The 26036-nt window shown below is 37.6% G+C and overlaps 1 protein-coding gene across 1 annotated transcript in view; it reads left to right on the top strand.

Annotated features, from left to right (window-relative positions):
• Sugt1 (SGT1 assembly cochaperone of MIS12 kinetochore complex) overlaps window positions 1-25829 on the top strand; it is a 40269-nt gene extending 14440 nt beyond the window's left edge. The window contains exons 7-13 of the mRNA XM_090342071.1: window positions 614-630; window positions 3156-3193; window positions 4173-4269; window positions 5181-5288; window positions 12245-12335; window positions 21127-21308; window positions 25685-25829. Coding sequence (XP_090198197.1) covers window positions 614-630; window positions 3156-3193; window positions 4173-4269; window positions 5181-5288; window positions 12245-12335; window positions 21127-21308; window positions 25685-25786 — 635 coding nt within the window. The 3' untranslated portion in view covers window positions 25787-25829. The remainder of the gene's footprint in view (window positions 1-613; window positions 631-3155; window positions 3194-4172; window positions 4270-5180; window positions 5289-12244; window positions 12336-21126; window positions 21309-25684) is intronic.
• The last annotated feature ends 207 nt before the right edge of the window (window positions 25830-26036 follow it).

The following is a 26036-nucleotide window of genomic DNA, read 5'->3' as shown; positions in this document are numbered from 1 at the left end:
CCACTTGAGCCATACCTCCAATTGTAGCTTTTTGGTGATTAGAGGTAGGAGTCTCAAACGTTTCCTGTCCATGCTGACTTTGAACCTTAGTCCTCAGATCTTGGCCTTTGAGTAGCTAGGGTAATAGGTGTGAACTACCTGCACCCAGCAACATTGGTTTTTCAAGTTACAGATTAAGTAGTACGTATTTCCTTATATGAATATCCAAAGATACAAGTATAATGTTATTACCAGTAAAAATTAACGAATCTAAAATAATTCCAGCGTTCAGAGCAAGCCAGGTTCTTCTTTTATTTGAAATATGTTGTTGCTGTTTGTTGCCAGTCCTGGGCCTTGAACTCTGGGTCTGAGCCTTGTCCCTGAGTTCTTGAGCTCAAAGCTAATGTTCTACCCTTTGAGCCATAGCACCCCTTCTTGTTTTCAGGTGGTTAATTGGAGATAAGAGTCTCACTGGAGATGAGTCTCATGTGCTTCTGTGTGATATTGTAAAGATGATGTATAGAGGGGTTACAGGGATTAGTTTTCTTCATCAGTATGTTTGTGCCATAGAAATCATGTCTGTAACTGCCTATAAATATACTGCTATCTGATAACGCTTTTTTATGTTTTATAGGAACAGAATCTGAGATGGTAAGTCCAAAATTTAATAAAATTTCTTACATGTGTGAGAAATATGTGAGACAGGATATGGGATGAGCTCACTTTCAAATATTCAGGAGTTGGATTTTTTTTAAGAATTAACATTGATGTTTACATCAAGGAGTTGGATTTAAATATAATTTTTGGTGTTTAGTCATGGAAATTATTGGATTGTTTGATAATTTTAGTATATAGTTTGATTTGGTTTGTTTTATATGGTCAGGATGATTATTTCCTATCTTTTTACTGCCAGATAACTGCAAAAATTGATCATATTTGCTCAGGTTAAATAATTGAAATCACTAGTAGGGCTGGCTTTTTTTCTTTTTTTTGGCCAGTCCTGGGGCTTGAACTCAGGGCCTGGGCACTGTCCTTGGACTTTATTTTGCTCAAGACTAGCACTCTACCAGTTGAGTGCTACTCTTTTGGCTTTTCTTTATGTATGTGGTACCAGGAATAGAACCCAGGGCTTCATGCATGCTTAGGCAAGCACTCTATTACTAGGTCAAACTCCCGGCCTTTTTTTTTTTTTCATTATACAGATGGTGTACAGAGGGGTTGCAGTTACATATAAGTCAGATAATGGGTATGTTTCTGTTTCTCCACCCCCCCCTTTTTTTTTGGTTGTGGGGCTTGGATTCAAGGTTTGGGGTACTATCCCTGAGCCTCTGTCCGTGCTCAAGGTTAGTGCTCTGCCACTTCACCCAAAATGCCACTTCTGTTTGTTTAGTGGTTAATTGGAGATACTAGTTTTGCTGAGACTTTAATGCCCTGATTGGCTCCCGAACCTTTAATCCTCAAATCTCTGCTTGATTTTTTTTTTTTTTTTGCCAGTCCTGGGGCTTGAACTCAGGGCCTGAAGCACTGTCCTTGGGCTTTCTCAAGGCTAGTGCTCTACCCCTTGAGCCACAGCCCTACTTGATGCTTTTTCTATGTATGTGGTACCAAGGAATCCAACCTGGGTCTTCGTGTAAGCACTCTTAATCACTGGGCCAAATTCTTGGTCCCATAGTTAACTTTTTTGAGTGGTTGTTTTACATTTCTCAAGGAAGATTTACATCTCACTCTTCCCAACTTATATTGTAACATTGAGAAAGTCATTTCATGAAACTTCTTCCTTTATAAACTGAGACTAATAAAGCTTGACTACTTTCAGGCAGGTTACTGTGAGCTTTAGGGCAAAACATATGTGTATGCAGTTATGAGGGTTTGGGGGAAAAGATGAGTCCTATCTGCCCATATAATTGGTGTTTGCCCGTAATTTCTAATGATGGTGGGTGGAGAATGGGTTGGAAATTTTCAGAAATTGGCTTCTTGTTTCATCTATAACTAGTTTTGTTCAGGTTTTATAGTATTTGAGATTCAGACTAGATCTTCTAAAAACAAGATTATAAAAGGGGAGGGGAGACAAAATAATTTCACTAATAGGTGTTATATAACCTTAGTGCATTTTATTGCTTTTATAATTGGGCTACTTTTATCCTGAGCTGGAGTACTCTTATCTATTCAGTGTTGTCGCTTGATGTCTAAATTCTTACTATTTCTCATTCCTTAGCTAACACTTTTCTATGTATGTGGTATCGGGGAATTGAACCCAGGTCTTCATGCATGCTAGGCAAGCACTCTACCCCCAGGCCAAACTCCCGGTCCCCTCACCCCCCTTTTCTTTTGGTGCTGGTCCTAGGTTTGAACTCAGAATTTTGATGAATTGTCATGAACTTTCCCTTAGCTTTTTTGTTCAATCTTGGCACTCAGCTGAACCACTCCTTCGCCTCTTGATTTTTGCTGGTTTATTAGAGATAAGTCTCATTGACTTTCTGTGCTAGAGCTGGCTTGAACCCCATTCCACATATTTCAGTCTATTTCGTAGCTAGGATAATAGACATAAGCCATCAGTGCCTGGCTGGAAAGATTTTTTTTTTGAACTCGGGGTTTAAGCACTGTCCTTGGGCTTTCTCAAGGCTAGTACTCTGCCACTTGAGCCTCAGCACCACTTCTGGCTTTTTCTATATATGGATGCTAGGACAAACTCCTGGGCTCATGAACTAAGGATCTATTATGTTCTTACTTAGTTATTTCACACATGGCTGGCTTTCTACCATACCTTCTGCTGCTGTAGAAAGGTTTTTGAGTTTATATCTTTGTTTTGTCTTGGCTCCTAGAGTACTAGGATTACAGTAGTGTACCACCAAGCCTGGCATTAAATTTTATTATTATTTTAAACTGTGTTACAAATAGTCTTTATTGGTTGTAACAGTAAAGGAAAGGTCTTGGTCCTGAGGTGGTATCTATGTTGACCTTGTCACATCTTTTGAATAAATTTTTGTTTTTAATTGAAACAAATTTAAAATGAATATTCTACTTGTGAATATTGTATTATTTAGTACAAATATGTTTACTTTTGAAAATGTTTTCATGTAGGCATTCATATCCAGAGGATAAAAAATTAATAATACATGCATTTTAACATAGTTGCTAATCAAACTTGTAAAAATCTTTTTCTTTAAATTTACCAGAATCAATCTGCATCCCAGCAGACTCAGTCAAAAATCAAGTAAGCATTTCTTTTTCATAAATCAAGTCCTGATCGTGTCATTTTTTAAATTAAAGAATTTATTAACATTGATCATATTTCAAATGTCATGTTAAGTATTCAAGAAGGGAGTCTTTATATACAATCACTAGCACTTAGGTTTTAGAACATAAAATTAAGCTGAGGGATTGTATGTCATAGATATTATACTCATTTATGTAATAAAATATTATGTCTATAGACTGTCATTTTTAAGTGTTTTATAATTTTGTTTTTAAAAAATGGTTTTAGAGCCCTGTTACAAACTTTAAGGCCATCTGCTGATAAGTATTAAGGTTTACATAAATTCAAATCATGCCTTAAAACCTTCTGTTTGCATCTGAATTTCAGAGGCAAACTGTGGAGCTCTTCAAGGTTTTCATCAAGTTGCTTTTAACATAAATACCTGAATTAACTTAGATAAGGTTAAAACAAAAGCAATTTATTCATGTTCCTTCTGGGGGAAATACAGGCTAGAATTTTACTTATCCCAGAAGTAAGGAACTTTGCGGCCACAGCAAGACAACTAGTAATTGGAGTGTTCTGAACATAAAATAGTTTAACACTTTATTTGTTAAGTATACTGTGTTGTCAGCACTGTGCTTCTTCCTGGTGATACGATAGTGGCAGGATAAATAACTCAGCCTCAGGGAAGGGAAATTATAGCCTTGACTAAACTGAAAGTGAGGATTCCTGCATGTTTAGAGCTTTCAGAATGAAAGGTATGTAATAGAGAAATCCCTTGATGCATGGGTTTTTCTCCTATCTTGCATTGAAATGGAAGATATTGTGTGCAATGTGTCTGGCATAGTGGATAAACTAAGTTATAGCACCTGCTCTGCTATTCTGTTACTCAAGGTGGAGCTCTTGTTACTTATTGCATTACTTTTTATTTTGGCAAGTTCAAGAAAATTGGGAGTTTTGTTTTACAGTCTTTTTTTTTTTTTTTCTTTTTTGATAGGTATGATTGGTATCAGACAGAATCTCAAGTAATCATTACACTAATGATCAAGAATGTTCAGAAGAATGATGTAAATGTGGAATTTTCTGAAAAAGAGGTATTTAGTCTTTGAGACATTTGTTTGTCAGTCATGGGTCTTGAACTCTGGGCCTAGGCATTGTCCCTGAGCTCTTCAGCTCGAGGCTAGCGCTCTACCACTTGAAACATGGTGCTACTTCTGATTTTCTGGTGGTTAATTGGAGATAAGAATCTTGAGGACTTTTTGTGCCTGGACTGGCTTTGGGCTGCTTTGAATTGCTATCCTCAGATCTCAGCCTCCTGAGTAGCTAGGATTACAGGTGTGAGTCACCAGCTGGCTGTTCTGTTTGAGACATTTATGTGGAGATTATTTGGGTAGTCTATGAGATGGTCATCTCTTCTTGAGATTATATGGGAAAAAACTGAATAAAATATTGTACATTACTTTTACTTGAAATTGTCTTATGTTTTGAGATTTGATAGCTAGATGTACCTTTTATTCAGATTTGAAATGGCTATAGTAAGATAATTTCATTGTATAGTATACTTAATAACAAGTCTGTTTTTTTGTTGTATGACCTAAGAAAATCTTAGAATTACTAAGCATATTAAATGAATATTTTAATAACTTGGTTTCTTAGCATTTTATGGGAACTCAATGATTCAGAAAAATAGTGGCAGAATTACATGCTTAGTACACAGATAGCTTTTTTTTTAATTAAAACTGAGTTTTTATATCATTTCAAATATCATGTTCTACAATCAAGTATATGAATAGCTTTTTCTTATATGCTATATCACTTAGTTCTTGTCCAGTGAGGTGTTTTGTTAGCTTTGAATGTTAAATATGTGATAAATGCAATATGTGATATTTTTGCTATTACATATAAGAATCATTCTCATAAATCATACTGAAGTCCTATATTCAGTTTAGCTATTTTACACTTCATTTTGTGTGTTTATAAAATATGCTTATTTTGTATTCAATAGTTGTCTGCTTTGGTAAAACTTGCTTCGGGAGAGGATTATAATTTGAAACTGAGACTGCTCCATCCTATTGTACCAGAACAGAGCACATTTAAAGTACTTTCAACAAAGGTAAGGCAATTGAAAAGGATTGTTCTACTAATATATTCAAAATATGTAAGTAGTGGTGAAAAAAATACCCAGCGTTATAAACTTGTAGCTTCTTCTAAGCCACATACTTTTCAAGTAAAAGGGATAGGCATAAAGAACAATGTTTTTTATTTTTAAACCACTGTCTACATTTTTAGTATAATAGAATCAATTTAGTTTATATGATTATATAGTTCCAAAGTAGTAATATTTTTCAGTAAAGATGAAAAACATCCATATAGACAGACATGAGGGGGCATATCTTGTAATCTAGCCATTCAAGATTGAAGGTAGGAGGAGCACAAGTTCAAGGCTAGCTTAGGTTTACATATTAAGATGTTGTCTTAAAAGCCAAAGATTTGGTAGTCAGTTCCTTAAAAGATTAAACATAGAAACTCCCCTATGACCCAGCAATTCCACTACCCACTTGTCCAGAAACAAGGACATACTAAATCCACTGGCACAACAATGTTTATTGCAGCACTATTTACCATAGCAAAAATATGGAACCAACCCAGATGTCCATCATTTGGTGAGTGGATCAACAAGATGTGGTATTTATACACAATGGAATTCTATGCTGCTGTCAGAAAGAATGACATAGCCCCATTTGTAAGGAAATGGAAAGACTTAGAAAAAATTATATTAAGTGAAGTAAGCCAGACTCAAAGGAACATAGACTCAATGGTTTCCCTCATTTGTCATAATCAGTAAACCTTGGGCTGTCTTAGCGGAGACTTAAAATAGAACAAAACCTGGATACTTAAGGCCATATAGAATGTTCCTAAATGAAAGGATCTCCAGTATATAGAAACAAAAGCCATATAATGAGTGATTGTTGTCTTTAATGTACTATGTTATCTCTCATATCTTTTGCTCTCCCTTGGTTATCTCATATTGTTACAGTAGTTTACTTGGTTATCTGATATATTGTATATATGCATATTTGGTTATTTAAAGTCGGATAGAAAAGGGAGGAAAGCGGAGACCAAGACATGAGAAAGGGTATCAATGTATGTGAAGTAATATACCTTCTATCTGGTGAATATAATGTAACCCTTCTATTAATTACAATAAAAAATATATGAAAAAAAAAGATTTGGTACTGTCAGTGTCTCGTCATTAGTTAGTTTTGTCTATAGTTTTTTTCTTTTTGCCAGTTGTGGGGCTTGAACTCAGGGCCTGAGTGCTGTCCTTGGACTTTTCTCAAGACTAGAGCTCTACCACTTGAGCCACAGCACTAATTCCAGCTTTTTTCTATGTATGTGGTACCGAGGAATTGAACCCTGATATTCATGCATGCTAGGCGAGCACTCTACCACAAGGCCAAACTCCCGGCCCCTGTTTTAATACACATAGTTTTTTAATTTTTTTTTTTTTTTTTTGCCAGTCCTGGGCCTTGAACTCAGGGCCTGGGCACTATCCTTGGGCTTTCTCAAGGCAAGAAGAGCTCTACTAGTTGAGCCACAGCACCATTTTTGGCTTTTTGCTATGTATGTGGTACCGAGGAATCGAACCCGGGTCTTTGTGCATGCTAGGCTAAACTCCTGGCCCCAATACACATAGTTTTAAATTGTGCATAATGAAGTTAAAAATTCAAACAACTGCTGGGTGCTAGTGGCTCATACTTGTAATCCTAGCTACTCAGGAGACTGAGATCTGAGTATTGTTCAAAACCAGTATGGACAAGATAATATGTGAGACTCTCATCTCCAAGTGGAGGCTGTGGCTCAAGTGATAGAGCATAGCTTTGAATACAAAAGCTCAGAAAGCCCTGAGTTCAAGCTCCAAGACTGGCAAAAAACCCTAAACAACAGTAATTAAAATCTTATAAAGACAAAGCTTTTTTACTTATGCTGAATTTTGAGTTACTTCATTATGAAAGAATGTGAGTGAATTACAGTTTGAATTACTATATGTTTAAATTTGTTTTTCAGAAAATAGGCAGTTTAAATTCCAAGTGATGTTAAGTGGCAAGGTAAATTAGAGGGAAAATACAGAATTGAAACGCTGCCTGTGGCTGGCTGGTGTTTTGTTGTTGTTGTTGTTTGGGTAGCAACCTTTGGATAGCTGCCTTTTTGCCTGGAGTAACAGCTACTTTCTTGGCTGGTGTGGCAACTGCAGCCTTCCTTGTTTGGATAGCAACCTTTTTTGCTGGAGTTGTAGCCTTGTGTTTCATTTGCAGGATGACAACATCTTCTCCACTGCTTGCCTCTTCTTCATCTTCTGGGACATCTCTTCAACTTCACTATCTTCTTCTACCTCCTTTGGGGGAGGTGCCATTTTCTTGGGGTAACCTTGGTTTATACCAGCCTTTGCAAGCTTCACCATGATGATGGGTTATGACTGCAGGAATGAGGAGCAGTGCAGATGAAACAAGTAGGATCTGAGAGACGTTGATGGCTGCCGCTCATGTGTCTTTTTTTTGACGAGGGGATAACATGGGGATTTGAAATAGCTCCTCTTTTGCTGGGCTTGCACTCTACCACTTGAGCCATGCACATTGGACATTTTCTGTTAAGGAATTGGGATCAGAGACTATCAATGTCATGAAGAATAGCTGGCCATATGGAAAGAACAGTTACACCAAATAGGAAATACTAAGTAAAGAAATCTTTTTCTTGCATCTAATTAGAGTGGGGGGGGCAAGTGGAGGGGGGTTACCAATTCTGAGGCTTGAATTCAGGCTCAGGTCTCTGAGCTGTTTTGTTCAAGGTAGTGCTCTACCACTTGGGTAACAGCCCCAGTTTTTTGGTGTTTAATTGGAAGTAAGTCTCCCAGATGTTGCTACTGGGTTGGCTTTGAACTGATACCTTCAGACCTCTGTCTTCTGAGTAGCTAGAATTATAGGTGTGAGCCACCAGCATCTGACTAGACTTGTCTCTTAAACATCTATTTGCTAATCATAAAACTAGTAAGTTATGAGGAAAATGAAACAAGATACGTGTCAGCAGAAAGTGAGAAAAGGGATTAAATCTTAGCCAGAATTTGTCCTGTTCACGTACTTCCGGCTTTTTCTGTGTATGTGGTACTAAGGAATCAAACCTAGGGCTTGGTGCATACTAGGCAGGCACTTCAGCACTAGGCCATGCTCCCATCCCTGGACTATAACTTTTACGCTATATAAGATACAGAAAATATATAAAATAATTTGTCATGAGAGAAATAAAATCTTTGAGTCATTCCCTTTTTCATACAGCAGAGGGAGATGGTGTTACAAAATACTGAAAACAAAATCCAGGTTACTGAGGCTTTTATTAAGTAATGGTAGTAAGGATATAATCAGATAATTTGCTTTTCTATGTATTAAATGAATTGAAAGTATTCCGTGTATTCACATATCTTGGATCTTTGCATGAATTGTGAAATTAATGGTTTAGAGTAAGCTTTGTCTTTGCTTTTTGTGTGAGTACAGGTACTTGGGCTTGGTTTCATTGTCTCCCTTTCTCTTGGTTTTTGCGCTGGCACTCTACCACTTGAGTCACATCTCTACTCCCAGCTTTTGTTTGGTTAATTGGAGATAAGAGTCTTAAAGATTTTGTCTGCCTGGGTGGGCTTTGAAACTGGATCCTCAGATTTCAGTCCCCTGAGTAGCTAGAATTATAGATGTTATCCACCAGCATTTAGCTCTGTCTGGTTTTGCTTTTGGTGGTGGTAGGGCTTGAACTCAGGGCCTGGGAGTAGTCCTTGAGCTCTTCTGCTCAAGGTTAACACCATATCAGTTTGAGCTACAGCTCCACTTCCAGTTTTCTGTTGGTTAATTGGAGATAAGAATCTGGGGGGGACTTTTCCACCTGGGCTGGTTTTGAGCTGCGATCCTCAGGTCACAGCCTCCTGAAAAGCTAGGATTACAGATATGATGAGCCAGTGGTGCCCAGCTGTGCTGTTTCTTTTTGAGAATTTCATTTCTCCCTATCTTCAGGGTTGAATAGATGTTGCATATCCATGTATGGCCATTATTTATATGTTTCTTTTAAATGAGATGTAGTTTTCTTAGTACTCATAAGAATATGTAGAAAATTCCAGAGATGGTGTAATGGAGTAGGAAGTAGGAGTATTGGTACATTACTGTTGTTTGTCTCAATGTCTGAATATGTAAATGTGGCTTTGAATATTTTCGGTTTTTTTAGCCTTTTGATACAGTGATGTTATAGCACTGAGGTATTGCATGTATCTGAGTAGGTGTTACCTATAGCTTCAATTATAGATCTTGGCTTATATTCTTTTTTTCTTCTCTATTTAAAATAATTTTATTGTAGTTATCTTTTAGTTTTTTGCTATTGGTAAAATTCTGAGCTACTATCCTAGTGTAGTACAAAGGGATCTGATACACTAATAAGGCTCTAATAAGGCTCTATATTGGAAGGCTACATTTTGAAAATCATAAAGCAGTTATTCTAAAAAAAATCTGGCAGTAAGCTGAGTGCTAGTGGCTTACATCTGAAATCTTGTCTACCCAGAAGACTGAGATATGAAAGTCTAGGTTTGAAGCCAGCCTAGGCAGGAATGTCTTTGTGAATCTCTTAAATCTCCATTTAACCAATAGAAAAGTGGAAGTGGCTCAAAGCACTAGCCTTGAGGAAAAAAAAAGCTCAGGGACAGCACTCAGGTTCTGAGTATAAGCCCTGTGGCATAGATTGGGGAGAAAAATTGCTGGTAAACTGACTTGGAAAAGATCCCTTTGCTACGAGTTGATTACATCTAGTAGAATCTTAAAACTTCTTAAGAAGGAGGCACCATGATTACATGTTGGATTAGAAATAGCAATGGCTTCTTTTTTTTTTTTTCAAGGCATTTTCTTTTTTTTTTTTTCTTGCCAGTCCTGCGCTTGAGCTCAGGGCTTGAGCACTGTCCTTGGACTTTCTCAAGCCTAGCACTCTACCACTTGAGCCTCAGCACCACTTCCGGCTTTTTGCTATGTATGTGGGATACCGAGGAATTGAGCCCAGGTCTTCGTGCATGCTAGGCAAGCATTCTACCACTAGGCCAAACTCCCGGCCCCTGGCTTCTCTTTTAAATCTGAAATTCCTTTCATTGGAGAAAAATTAATACATTGTTATGCAGAAGAGACCCGACAGAAATGATGGCAGTACATAATATGTTCAAAATGGATAATCTTAGTAGTAGGGAGGGTTTTGTTGTTTTGTGCTACAGGGATTAAACTCAGGGCATTGTTAATCATACTTTTTACTCTTGAGCCAGGGCCCCATCTTTTTTTTTTTTTTTTTTTTCTGCCAGTGCTGGGACATGATCTCAGGGCTTGCGCACTGTCCTTGGTCTTTTTCCACAAGACCACTTCAGCTACAGCACCACTCATGACTTTTCTATGTATGTAGTACCAAGGAATCGAACCTGGGTCTTTGTGCATACTAGGCAAGCACTCTACCGCTAGGCCAAACTCCAGGTTCCCCAGCCTTTTGTTATATTTTTGTTTTTGAGGTAGGTCTTGTAAACGTAGCCTAAGTTAGTGTTAAACTTTCTGCTTTCCTAAGTCTGCTGCATAGCAGATTACAGGTATGAGCCACCATGCTTGGCCAACAATTCTTATTAACTTATAGATACTCCATTGGGATTTTTGGATGTCTGGAAATTTTTCTAGTGACAAAAGAGAACAGGAAGTGTCAATGTGATTCTGAGTGGTAAAGCACTAGCCTTGAGCAAAAGAGCTCAGGGACAGTGCCCCTGCCCTGAGTTTAAGCATCATGGCTGACAAAGAACAAAAAGAAACGGAGGGTAAAAAATTAGAATATCCAAGTTAATAAATTTTTTATGTATTTTTATTGTAATTAATAAAAGGGTTACATGATATTTGCCAGATAGAAGGTACATTAATTCACGTACATTGATACCCTTTCACATGTCTTGGTCCCCATTACCCTCCCCCACCCCCACCCCTCATCTTGTTTTCCCCCCTTCCCTATCCAATTTCAAATAACCAAATGCAAATATATCCAATATATCAGATAACAAAGTGAGATACTGTAACAATATGATATAACCAAGGGACAGCAAAAGAGATGAGAGATAACATAGTACATTAAGGACAACAATCATTCATTATATGGCTTTTGTTTCAATATCCTAGATGTCCTTTCAATTAGCTTCATACTAGATGGCCTTAATGTATCAAGGTTTTGCTCTATTGCAAATCTCTGCTAGGCAAGCCCAAGGTTTTTACTGATTATGACAAATGAGGAAAACCATTGAACCTAATGAGTTCCTTTGAGTCTGGCTTACTTCACTTAATATGATTTTTTTTCTAAGTCTTTCCATTTCCTAACAAATGGGTTGATGTCGTTTTTTCTGACAGCAGCATAGAATTCCATTGTGTACAAATACCACATCTTGTTGATCCACTCATCAACTGAGGAACATCTAGGTTGGTTCCATATCTTTGCTATGGTGAATAATGCTGCAGTGAACATTGTTGTGCTAGTGGATTTAGTATGCCCTAATTTCTGGATGGTTGGGTAAATGCCAAGTAGTGGAATTGCTGGGTCATAGGGGAGTTCTATGTTTAGCCTTTTGAGGGACTGCCATACTGCTTTCCATAGTGGTTGAACGAGTTTGCACTCCCACCAACAGTGTAGTAGTGATCCCTCCTGGCCACATCCCCTGCAGCATCTGTTATTATTCATTTTCCTGATCCTGGCCATTCTAACTGAGTTCTCAAATCTCAGCTAGTATTATAGGTGTGAGTCCCAGCACCAGGGCAAAATTCTTAATTATAGTTTATGTAGTGTATGTATTAGTTTTTGAAGGGTGAATTCTAAGAGTAGAAACAAAATAAATATTTCATAATTCCTCAAATTTAACCTTGCATAATTCAAGCAAACTGTCAAAGACATTATTAATTCTTGATGACACAAGAAAATTGCATTTTTACTGATTTATGTGTTTTACAGTGAATAATAGATTTTATTTTGTGTTTCCTTCAGATTGAAATTAAAATGAAAAAGCCAGAGGCTGTGAGATGGGAAAAGCTAGAGGGGCAAGGAGATGTGCCTACACCAAAACAGTTTATATCAGGTTTGTTTTGATGAGTTTAAATTCATATTGTGTTGTATATTTGAAATTAAATAGTAATGAACATTCTTTCTACTTCATTATTTATGTTGCCAAGAAAAGATAGATTAATTGTAATAAAGTTATGTAAGAAATATAAAGTAGTCTTTCATAAATGTTTCAGTTCTCTAACCTAAGAATACAAATGAATGGCAGCAGAGGAGTGGGATTGTTTACTGTGTAAATGTATGATGTTAGTAGGAATTCGTGTGTGTGTGTGTGTGGCTTTAGTATTGTATTTTGATTTAAGTTAGTTTACTAAACTGATATATATATCCTTCTCTTTGTTCCTGTTTGTTCTACTGATAGTATCAGTTCTTTTTGTTGTTGTTGTTCATGGGGCTTGAACTCTGGGCCAGGATGCTGTCCATGAGCGCTTCAGCTCAAGGCTACTGCCATACCCCTTGAGCCACATTCTAGTGGTTAACTGGAGATAGGAGTCTCATGGACTTGAGTACCCGGGCTGGCTTTGAACCTCCATCCTCAGATCTCAGCCTCCTGAGTAGCAAGGATTACAGGCATGAGCCACCGCTTGATATTCAATTCTTAATTTATTATAATATTTGAGTTTCAAAGAGTAAAACTTTACTGTTACTAATTTAGAGATGAGCAAAAACAGATAATGAATACTGAAAGGGGAGGGGGTATCTGTTGAGCAAATGGAAAACTAGGATTTATTTTTATAACTCTTTAAGGGACAAATACTGCCGTGTTGAGGTCAGTTTTCACATATTCAGTCAGCAGATAAGCAGTTTTCTAATGGAATAACTAATCTGAAGGACACTTTAGAACTGTAACCTAAGATTGCTTTTAACTATAACAGCCTCATTAATAGACTGTAATAGCCTCATTAATAAAAAGACCTTTTTGATTTGATAACTCAAGCTAACATTGTGTCTCAGTTACTTTCAGATTCTTTTCCCCCCCATCCTGGGCCCTGAACTCAGGGCCTGGGCACTGTTCTTTAGCTTGCTCGAGGCTAACGCTCAACCACTTGAGCCACAGCACCACTTCCAGCTTTGTGCATATTAGGTAAACAGTCTTCCGCTAGGCCATACTCCAATCCATACTTTGAGATTTTAACTGCTTCCTTCTATAACAGATTGCTTGTGGCAAACTCTAGATGAGTTATTTAGTAGGTCTGTGTATGTGCACGTGGACACATTCTTTGGAAGAAATTTTAGACACAAATTGTAAAAATAGAAGTTTACACGAGCAAACACAATGTCTGAGTCTATAAATTGTGTCTCATTTCTAACAGTTTATATACTAGGAAGCCCTGGGTTGTTTCTTGGATTTCACAGTTTGCCAAGATAGGTTAAGCGCCTTTCTGAAAAATCATCTGGCAGATATCGTTGTGTAGAATTAAAATGGAGGACTTCAGAGTCTGGGTCTGGTTCTTCTATTAACTCTATGTGTGATACTGGTTGTTGTTGCATTTTCTAACAATGGACATGGTCTCTGCTGACAGGAGTATCTTTGCAGTTATTGATAATATGTGAATGTGTAAGGATGTTACATTACTTAGTTCTTAGTAGTTCATCTCCTGTCTCCAGGTGTTAAGGCTTTTCTGAGATTAAATACCAAGGTTTTTTTTTTTTAGTGTTAGTTAACAAGGTTTTTTCCTCAACTCAATACCTTAGATATTCAAGATGTTCTTCCTCCTGTTATATTTTTGTAAGGAATTAATATGCTTGTCAGATCCCTGTGTACTGCAAGCTGTAGACTGTAGATAAGGGCAAGTCACTTAACCTTTCTGGGCCAGCTCTCTTATCTGTAAAATGGAGATTAAAAACCTCTATGCCCATCCTTTCTGAGAGTCAGCACTAGAATTAAATTCATGTTTCCCAAGCTCTTAACTTCCCATGGCATGTATTTTCCTTTTGTTTTTGTTTTGGCTAATGAAAATATACAAAGAAAAAAATTAGTGCAAGGAAGGTAGATAGCATTTTTTTTGTCAGTCGTGGGACTTGAACTATGTGTGGGCCTGGGCACTCACTGTCCCTGAGCTCTTCAGCTCAAGGCTGCTACCCTATTCCTTGAGCCACAGTGCTATCTGACTTTGAATCATGATCCTCAGATCTCAGGCTCCTGAGTAGCTAGGATTACAGGCATGAGCCACTGTGCCCAGTCCTGTAGATGGCATTTTCAAAACAGTGTACTTAACTTTGAAAAACTGTCTAGAGTCATGTTGGATTTTGTTTAATATTTTCCTGAGTTCATATGCTGAGATAAACTATTCTAGATTAAATAAAATATAGCAAATATTAAATGCATTTCCCCTTAGCTCTTTTTAGTAATATACTATTACATATGTTCTGTGTGGCTGTTTTATGTTTTCATTGGACAGTAAACAGCTATTCTACTAGGTCATTTAGGTGTGTTTATTTTGTTTGTTTTTATCCTCCTCTCCCCCTTTGTGGGGCTTGAACTCAGGGCCTGGTATAGGGACTTTGATGCTGGGCTGGCTGTGAAACTCGTATCCTCAGATCTCAGCCTCCTGAGTAGCTAAGATTACAGGTGTGAACCACACTAGCCTGTTTTGTTATTTTTGTTTTGACAGTATTGGGGTTTGAACTCAGGGCCTTGCTCTTGCTAAGCGGGTACTCTGCCACTTGAGTCATGCATGGACACAGCCTGACTAGGAATTTTTAACAAAAGCACCCTTTTTTTTTATTGGTTGTGGGGCTTGAACTCTGGGCCTGGCACTGTCCCTGAGCTCTTCAGCTCAAGGCTACTGCCCTACCCCTGAGTCACAGCCTCACTTCTGGTTTTCTAATTGTTAATTGAAGATAGGAGTCTCATGGACTTAGTGCCCCGGTTTGGCTTTGAACCATGATCCTCAGATCTCAGCCTCCTAAGTAGCTAGGATTACAGGCATGAGCCACTGCACCCAGCAAAACACCCTTTTTTCTTTAGGGTTATATTTTTAAAGATGCTCACTTGCTAGTATTTTTTAAAATTAATTCATACAATTAAAATTTTCAATTAAGTAGTAATAAGTAGAAATTAAAGGGGTTTCAAATTTATAAGTACAATACATCTTATTCATTGTCCCCTTCTACTGTTCTTTCTCATTTCCCCCTCCCATCCCTTTCCTAAATTAGGTCATTCAGTTTTGTGTGTTTGTGTGTGTCTGTCATGGAACTTTAACTCTGGGCCTAGGCACTGTCCCTGAGCTCTTCAGCTCAGAAACCTGTTGTTCTACCCATTGAGCCACAGCACCACTTCTGGTTTTCTTGCAGTTAAGTGGAGTCTCACAGACTATCTTGCCTGTGCTGGCTTTGAACTGCAGTTCCCAGATCTCAGCCTCCTGAGTAACTAGGATTACAGGTGTGAGCTACCAATCCCCAGCACATGGTTTAATTTTTAAACAATGTATTTTGAATATGATTGCATTTGTTCACCCTTTCTTCCTCCATTCCTATGCCCCCTTCTTCTTGTTGCCTCCCCTTTTATTCCCAGTATATTTCCAAACCACCTTCTAAAGTGGTTGTACTACTTTACATTCCCATCAAAGATGTAGTAGAGTTCCTTTTTACTCATATTCCTACCATCTGTTTGTTTAATCATATTCTTGATGATAGCTAATCTTACTAGGGTGTAATCATCTCAATGATATTTTGATTTGCATTTCTTTCATTGTTAAGAATGTTGAACATTGCCTCATGTGTTTATTGGTCTTTATTTCTTCTGAGATGTTTCTATTTAGCTCCTTTGCTCATTAAGTTGGTATTAGTGCTAGGTGACAAACCAGGGATCCAGTTTGTCATTAACATATGGATGTGCAGTTTTCTCGCTAGCATTTGTTGAAGAGGCTGTCTGTATTCCAACATTTGGGGCTTCCTTGTCCAATTTCAGATAGCCATAATTATGTGGGTTTATTTTGGGGTCTTCAAGTCTATTCCATTAATCTTTGGGACTATTTGTTGTGCCAGTACTAAGCTGGTGATGATATTATAGCTCTATTGTAAAGTTTGGGGTCTGGACTTGGGATACCTCTAGAATTGTTTTGCCTAGATTTGCTTTGGTTCCTTGGGACCTTTGTGTGGTTTGATAAGAACTTTTGGATTGTTTTCTTTAACTTATTGATGAATGACGTTGGGCATTTTAGGACTATTAACACTGATTTGTAGATCACCTTTGGCAGTATGGCAACCTTTTCTTTTTCTTTTTTTTCTTGCCAGTCCTGGGGACTGAACTCAGAGCCTGAGCACTGTCCTTGGATACTTTTTGCTCAAGGCTAGCACTCTGCCACTTGAACCACAGCATCGCTTTTGGCTTTTTCTATGTATGTGTTACCTAGGAATCAAACCTGGGCTTTGTGCATGCAAGTACTCTACTACTAAGCCAAACTCCCGGCCCTCATTTTCTTCTTTTGTGCTGGCCTCGGTACTGTCCCTGAGCTTTTTTGGGTGAAAGCTAGTACTCTACCATATAAGACACAGCCCAGCCCAGCTTCTAGCTTTTTGGGTTCTTAACTGGAGATAAGAGTCTCACATACTTAACTGCCGAGGCTGCCTTTGAACCTCCATCTTGAGATCTCTGTCTCCTGAATAATTAGAATTACAGATGTGAGCCACCAGTGTCCAGTCTATAGCCATTTTCATTCTATTCTGCTCATCAATGGGCATGATACTTCCTGGTGTCTTCAGTTGCTTTCTTCAGAAGTTCTAGTTTTCGTTTTAGAGGTCTTTTACTTCCTTAGTTGAGTGTATTCCTAGGGTTTTTGTTGGTGGTGGTGGTGCTTGTGGGGCGTGAACTGGGCCTGAGTGCTGTCCCTGAGCTCTTCAGCTCTCCTGCCCTACCCATGAGCCACAGTGCCACTTCGATTTTCTGGTGGTTAATTGAAGATAAGAGCCTCACAGACTTAAGTGCCTGGGCTGACTTTGAGAGTCTTATGGTCTTCAAATAGGGATAGTTTGACTTTTTTCCTTATTCAAACCCCACCCCCTTTTTTGTCAGTCCTGGGCCTTGAACCCAGGGCCTGAGTGCTGTCAAGGCTAGAGCTCTACCACTTGAGCCACAGCACCATTTCTGGCTTTTTCTATGTATATGCGGTACTGAGGAATCGAACCCAGGTCTTCAAGCATGCTAGGCAAGCACTCTTACCACTAGGCCAAACTCCCAGCTCCCTCGTATCCCTTTTATGTCTTTCTCTTGCCTTATTCGTCTAGCTGAGAATTCCAGTATTGTATCCATCCTTATCTTGTTCCTGATTTTAGAGGAAATGGCTTTCGGCTATGTCTTACTAAGCAGGCACTTGGCACATGGGCCAGGCCCTAGCCCTACCAAGAATTTTTGACAAGACATTTTTTTTTAAATTAAAATTGCTTATATCATTTCTTGTTACTTACTCTTTAAGTATGAACTCCATCTAGTTGCCTATTACTGACAAAGAATCTTGTTTTTAAATATATATATGTGGTACTGAGGAATTGAACCTGGGTCTTTGTGCATGTTAGGCAAGCACTCTACCAGTAGGCCAAATTCCCAGCCCCTGGTTTTTTTTTTTTTTTTGTTCAAAGAAAATCCTAGATTATGAATCCTAGTTGCTGATTCAACTTGTAGAATTGTAAATCTAGTTATTTGTTTCATTATGTATATTATATGTTTATTGTCTTTAGGTATACAGAGGGGTTTCAATTCAACATGTAAGTTTATGAGAACAGTGTATTTCTTTCACCATCAGAAGGTATGATGACATTGAGAAATATAAATTTAGTTATTGGTGTGTGTATTTGTATAATACTTTGCATAAACTTGTAATTCAGTGACCTTGATAAGATGTTCTGTACTCCACAATCACAATGTTTGTATATGTTTCTTTATTTCTTTTTAATTTTTTATTGTAATTAATAAAAGGGTTACATGATATTTGCCAGATAGAAGGTGCATTAATTCACATACATTGATACCCTTTCACATGTCTTGGTACCCATTACCCTCCCCCCCACCCCCCTATATGTTTCTTTAATAGAAACTTTACTACCCTCTCTCTCCCAATTCTGGGATTTGAACTCAGCATCTGAGCACTGTCCTTGGGGCTTTCTCAAGACTAGTGCTCTACCACTTGAGCCACAGAACCACTTCTGGCTTTTTCTATGTAAGTGGTACCAAGGAAATGAACCCAGGGCGATATTCCTGGCCCATGTATATGTATGTGTATATATAACTTTTTTTCTTGTCAGTCATGGGACTTGAACTTCAGGCCTGGGCACTGTCCCTGAGCTCTTCAGCTCAAGAGCCAACCCTTTGAGCCACAGTGCCACTTATGGTTTTCTGGTGGTTCAATTGGAGATGAATCTCATCGACTTCAGTGCCCACAGTGGCTTTGAACTGTGATCCTCAGATATCAGCCTCCTGAGCAGGTAGGATTTACAGATGTGAGGCTACCACACCTGGCTTATATATTCTCTCTCTTTTTTTTTTTTTTTTGTAATTTATAGAGGGGTTACAATTATAATCATCAGGAAGTAGGTGCATTACTTCTCACACATTGATACCCCTTCTCATGTTTTTGTCCCCATTTCCCTCCCTCCATCCTTCACAATCAACTTGTTTCCCCCCTCCCTTTCCTATTTTAGATAAACAAATAAATGTATATACAATATGCTAGGTAACAAAGTCAGATACAGTAACAATATGAGATTAACCAAAGGACAACAAAAGAGAAGAGAAATAACATAGTACATTAAGAACAACAATCACACAATATAAACCTCTTGTTTCCATATCTTGGAGATCCTTTCATTTAGCCTTACCCTATATGGCCTTAAGTATCTACGTTTTGCACTATTGTAATCCTCTGCTAGGAGAGTTTTCAGTGTATATTAATTATTACAAATGAGGGAAACCATTGAGCCTATGTTCCTTTGGGTCTGGCTTACTTCACTTAATATAATTTTTTCCCAAGTCTTTCCATTTTCTTACAAATGGGGCAGTGCCATTCTTTCTGATGGCAGCCTAGAATTCCATTGTGTATAAATACCACATCTTGTTGATCCAATCATCTATTGAGGGACATCTGGGTTAGTGTTAGTTCCATATGATAGCAATGGTAAATAATACTGCAATGAACATGGCTGTGCTAGTAGCTTTAGTATGGCCTTGTTTCTGGGCATTTGGGTAAATGGCAAGCCGTGGAATTGCTGGGTCATAGGAGACCTCTATGTTTAGTCTTTTGAGGAATCACCATACTGCTTTCCAGAGAGGTTGAACAAGTTTGCACTCCCACCTGCAGTAGCATTCCCTTCTAGCTGCATCTCTGCCATCATCTGGTATTAGATTTGTTGATCATGACCATTCTAAAGGAGTGAGGTGGAATCTCAAAGTTGTTCTGATTTGCATTTATTTTATGGCCAGAGATGTCAAGCATTTCTTCATGTGTCTGTAGGTCATTTTTATTTCCTCTTTAGAGATCTCTCATCTCTCCCTCCCCGTTGCCCCCCCCTCTCTTTTTTTTGTCAGTCCTGGGCTTGAACCCAGGGCCTGAGCACTGTCCTTGGACTTTCTCAAGGCTAGAGCTCTACCACTTGAATCTCAGTACCACTTCTGCCTTTTTTTCTATGTATGTGGTACTGAGGAATCGAACCTGGGTCTTCATGCATGCTAGGCAAGCACTCTATCACTAGGCCAAACTCCCGGCGCTCTCTTTAAGCCTTTAGCCCACCTTTTATGGGATGGTTGTTTCTTTGAGGATTTATTTTGAAAAGATTCAATTTTTTGAGCTGTAGGTATATTTTGTCTGTTGAATGGCTAGTGAAGATCTTTTCCCACCCTGTCAGCTTTCTATTTAACTTGCTAGCTGTGTTCTTTGCCATACATACACAAGCCCTGCTGTTTAATGCAGTCCCATTTGTCCAAAGTTTAATTTTTGTGTTTCTGGGTCTTTATTAAGAAAGTTTCAACCTGTGCCAAGCCTAGTGTATCTCCTATTCCTTCTTGTAAAATTTTCAGGGTATGTGCTTTTACTTTGAGGTCTTTGATCCATTTGGAATGAATCCTGGTGCAGAATGATGTAGAAAGATCCAACTTTAGTTTTCTGCAGGTGCTTAACCAGTTCTGCAAGTTCCACTTGTTGAAGAGGCTGTCTTTCTTCCATTCTGTTTTTGGCTCCCTTATCAAAGATTATGTGCTCCTAAGTCTGTGGGTTGATTTCGGGGTCTTCAGTTCTATTCCTTTGGTTCTCAGGCCTGTTCGTGTGCCAGTACCAAGCTGTTTTGGTTACTATAGCTTTGTAATAGAGTCTAAAATTTGATATTGAAGTTCCTCCTGCTCTTTTCTTTCTGCTAAGAATTATTTTTGCTATATGGGGTCTTTTATTATTCCATATGAAATTTTGGATTGCTTCTGTTTCCTTAAAGAATGACATTGGGATATTGATGGGTATTGCATTGAATTTGTAGATTACCCTTGGCAAGATTACTATTTTCACTATGTTACTTCCAATCCAGGAGCATGGGAGGTTTTTCCATTTCTTCAGTTCTACTTCAATTTCCTTTTTCAGGTTTTTAAAAGTTTTCATCATAAAGGTCCTTTACATTCTTAGTTAATTCCTAAGTACTTAATTTTCTTTGAGGCTATTACAAAAGGAGTTGCTTTGCTGATTGCTGCCTTGCTCCTCTCGTGTTGGCATGCGGAAAAGCGGTTGATTTTTGAGGGTTAATTTTATACCCTGCTGCCTCTGGCTTATATATTCTTGACATAATCAAATCATGTTGATTAATCACTTCTGCCTTTTTTTATTTTGTAGATGTAAAGAACCTATATCCATCATCATCTCATTATACAAGAAATTGGGATAAATTGGTTGGTGAAATCAAAGAAGAAGAAAAGAATGAGAAGTTGGAGGGTGATGCAGCTTTAAACAAATTATTTCAGCAAATCTATTCAGATGGTTCTGATGAAGTGAAACGTGCCATGAACAAATCATTTGTAAGAATATATAGTTTTTCAAATATAGGAGTAAATCTAGATACTTTAAGGAAATAGGTAACTTGGGATTATACTGCATAGACTATGTTTCAACCTTTTTTTGAATAGGTTTTGTCTAAAACTTCCTTCTTACTCTAAACTTAATTGTTTAATTTGAAAATATGCAGTAGAGATGAGAAGTAAATGACTTACTCTAACTCATTTGTTCATGAGTTTACAGGTTAGAAGTTTAAGAAACACCAAAGAAGGCTAAGAATGTAGCTTAGTGGCAGAGTAGCTTGCCTAGCTTATGCATAAAACCTTGGGTTTGATTTTTCAGTACCACATAAACAGAAAAAGCCAAGAAGCATTGTGGCTCAAGTGGTAGAGTGCTATCCTTGAGAAAAAGAAGTCCAGGCCCTGAGTCAAGTCCCAGGACTTACAAAAAAAAGATAATAATAATAATAAAAATAATTTATCACAGTACTTAAGAGATTCCACTGTTCATATTTTTTTGTTTAGTCAGTCAGTCATGGGGCTTGAAATCAGGGTTGGTGCTTTTCTGAACTTTTTTTCTCAAGGATAGCATCCTGATACTTTGATGATCAACACCACTTCTGCTTTCTAGTGGTTAATTGGAGATGAGAGTCTGAACAGACTTTCCTGCCCTCGCCAGTTTCCAACCACCATCCTCAGGTTTTAGCCTCACTTTTACGATTTTTTTTTTTTAGCAAATATTAGGTGTAGAAAAGGAAGCATTTGTGGTATTTTTATATATGCATGATATGCATCCCTATCAAACTTGTCCATTCCATCTTTCTCTCTTATCCTTCTTTCTCTTTTTAAAATAATTTCAGCAGGTTTCATTTTATTTTCATGCATGGGTATAAAGCACTTCAACTTTATTTTCTCTTTATTCACTCTCCCCACTTCTGCTGGTACCCTAGCATATATAGCTTGTTTTACTTTTCTGTGATTCATTTTTCTTTCTACGCATATTTTATATTTTTTTCATATATTTTTTATTGTAATTAATAGAAGGGTTACATTATATTTACCAGATAGAAGGTACATTAATTCACATTCATTGATACCCTTTCTCATATGTTGGTCCCCATTTCCCTCCTCCCACCCCCACCCCTCATCTTGTTTTCCTCCCTTCCCTATCCCTATATACGTATATACACTATATCAGATAACCAGGTGAGATACTATAACAATATGAGTTAACCAAGGGAGAACAAAAGATATGAGAGATACCATTAAGGACAACAATCATTACATGGCTTTTCTTTCTATATCCTGAGGTCCTTTCATTTAGCATCATTCTATATGGTCTTAAGTATCTAGGTTTTGTTCTATTCTAAATCACTGCTAGGAGAGCCCAAGGTTTCTACTGATTATGACAAATGAGGGAAACCATTGAGCCGATGTTCCTTTGAGTCTGGCTTACGTCATATTTATTTCTGGTCACATAAATTTGTTCACAGCAGTATCACTGTAGACAGTATGGTAATGCATCATAAAATGGATTATGGATATTACAGTGAATATCACTAGGCAATTGGACATTTTCATTTTTTCTTTTCCTTTTTTTTTTTTTTTGGCCAGTCCTGGGGCTTGAACTCAGGGCCTGAGCAGTGTTCTTGGGCTTTCTCAAGGATAGAGCTCTATCACTTGAGCCACAGCATCACTTCCAGGCTTTTCTGTGTACATGGAAACGAGGAATTGTACCCAGGGCTTCATGCATGCTAGGCAAGCACTCTACCATTAGTCTGTGCTCTTTACCATAAAGCCAAACTCCTGGCCCTCATTGCCCTCATTTTCTTTTCTTTCTTTCTTTTTTCTTTTTTTTTCCAGTCCTGGAACTTGAACTTGGGCCCCAGGCACTGTCCTTGGACACTTTTTGCTGAAAGCTTGCACCCTACCACTTAGGCCATACCACCACTTCTGGCCTTTTCTGAGTATGTGGTATCAAGGAATCAAACCCTGGGCTTCATGCATGCTAGGCAAGCACTCTACTATGAGGCTATGCTCCCAGCCTCCTGGCCCTAATTTTCTTATATATGCAGTTCAGGGTTGTGGTAGACATGGCTCATAAAGTAAATCACTGCCTAGTATGGGTGATACCCTGAGTTCAAAGCCCAGTACCATCAAAACAATCAAAATATTTTGTGTATCTTAAAAGATATCATTGATGAGGATAATAGCAGAGCATTCAGAGTCATAAACATAATGGTTTTGACACAGGACAAAAAACACAGAATGGAGGGAGGAAGGGTAAGCAAATGCAGTCATTGCATTCAAGGGACATAAAAAAATGAATCATGTAACTTGAAGGTAGGGATAGGAGGGTGGGAAATGGAGAATGAAGGAAGTGGTGATAATGATCAAGAAGCATTGCATAAATCACTTAGGAATTGTGTAAGCCTTTTGTATAACTACTTACTAATAACAATATGAAGTACATTCGAGTGCCAAGTGCCTGCTTATGCCTGTAATCCTAGCTACTCAGGAGATGAGATGTGAGGATTGTGGTTCGAAGCTGCCCTGGCAAGAATGTCTGAGGAAGTGGCACAAAGTGGTAGATCACTAGCTTTGAGCTGAAGCAAACACAGGGACAGCTCCCAGGTCTAGAGATTAAGCTCCATGATCAACAAAAAAAAGTCTGTGAGACTCCAGTGTCCAGTTGACTACCAGAAAACCAGAAGTGGCCTAAATATTTTAATACTGGAAGAACTAGTAAAAATACAAAGCAGCAAAGCATGACATGTATATTTTAATACACCCTTAAAGTACTGTATTACTCCACATGTAGGTATTCAAATAGAAAGCATATAGACAGAAAATAAATTGTAAGGAAAACTATGATGAAAATTTTTAAAAATCACTTTTACTATACTTGTTTATGGCATATAATACTTTATTAAAGGATTTGTTAACGTTTTCAGATCCCTGGGATAAGTTTAAAAAATATTTAAAGTAAATAATGCAGATTTAAAGTGCTTTTGGGGGAATGCATCTTTATATCTGAGGTCTTGAATTCAAGTGCAGTTTATTGTTCACCAAAACATGGTTAATGTTGCACATGATTAGCTTCTTAGAGACACTGATTTACAACAATCCCACCTTAATCTTGAATATATTGCATGGATTTTAACTTGAGTACAGTAAAAACATAATAAAAATTTTAGAACTAAAATTTAAAACTCCCCTATGTGCATTAAGCAGCTCGGTTGATTAAGAGAAGCTTTCAGCCAGTTTTGCAATTTTATCAGATGTGTTTAAATCATGGGATAATTTCTCTAACCATATTTTTGTGAAAATATATTTCCCTGAAAGCAAAAGGCAAAAGTTTGGTAATCATCTCAAGCCAAAAAAGGGCATGTAATGTGTTCAGTTTGACAAAGAGAATTTATATTTGTTGAAAGGCAGGCAGCTTGTGTTTGGCGGAATTAATCAAGCATGTGCACTGTTCAAGATAAAAAGCATGAAATAAAATGTACTTTATGTGTTTAGTATTAATGTATACAAGAGTAATTTTTGTGACAGTGTAACGTTACTTGCGCCTTAAGGTTTTCTGTTATGGATGTTGTATATGTATGGTATAGGTAAATTTAAAGTTTTAAGAATACTGAATTGTGTTGCCTCAGCATTTTTAATTTTCAGCAGTCTTCTTAAAATCATTTCATGAAATGAAGATACCAAGGTCTATGTACCTTGATTTTTTTTTTTTTTTTTTTGCCAGTCCTGGGCTTGGGCTCAGGGCCTGAGCACTGTCCTTGGACTTTCTCAAGGCTAGCACTCTACCACTTGAACCTTAGCACCACTTCCGGCTTTTTTCTATGTATGTGGTACCAAGGAATCGAACCTGGGTCTTCGTGCATGCTAGGCAAGCACTCTACCACTAGGCCAAACTCCCAGCCCCTGTACCTTGATTTTTAAGGCTCATGTAAGAGAAAACTTTTGTGTTTGGCACAAGTAGAACATTATACATGGGTCCTTAAAATTCTATGTAACTGATATTAAAAGTAGTTTATTTTGCTTAGGCTATACTGTATCCAGGAGATTACAGCATTATCATCCTCTATAGACAATTTTCTTATTTGAGGTAGTTTTTTTCCCATATATACTCATATAAGTATATGATTAGCAGAGGGGTACATGGTGTTTAATATTGCTTTATCTGAGTACCTGATAAAAGTATTTTACTTTTCAGTTTCTTATAACGTATAAGCTTCTTTGAAAAGTCTATGATTAAGTAAAAATCATTTTAAGTAGCCTGTATTTAGGGTTGTATGCTTGGAACATTTTGAGCGAGATATTCCCATTTTGATTATATGGATCTATATGGACTAAGAATTAATTTATTCTTTTTTTTTTTTTTTCAATTGCAGATGGAGTCTGGCGGTACAGTTTTGAGTACCAACTGGTCAGATGTAGGTAAAAGGAAAGTTGAAATCAATCCTCCTGATGATATGGAATGGAAAAAGTACTAAATAAATAAATTTGCTATCACTGTATTGCATATATTCACTAATACCCAGTGTGTATTGATACTGCATTCTTGAATTTTGAACACTGAATATCTTTTTGAAAGATTATACCTCTTTACCTCTTTGTGCTTTGGAAACTATTTTCCTTCAAGTGTTCTAAGAGTCTCAATGAAGAATGAAGATTACATCTTTATTAACTTCAGTCCTTAAGGATTTCAAACAAGATAAACCTGAATGAAATATAACTTGCCAC

Source organism: Megascapheus bottae, chromosome 11 (genome assembly GCF_031878675.1).
Source record: "Megascapheus bottae isolate mThoBot1 chromosome 11, mThoBot2.hap1, whole genome shotgun sequence".
NCBI classification, from domain to species: Eukaryota; Metazoa; Chordata; class Mammalia; order Rodentia; family Geomyidae; genus Megascapheus; species Megascapheus bottae.
This window is presented reverse-complemented; position numbering and strand designations above follow the sequence as displayed.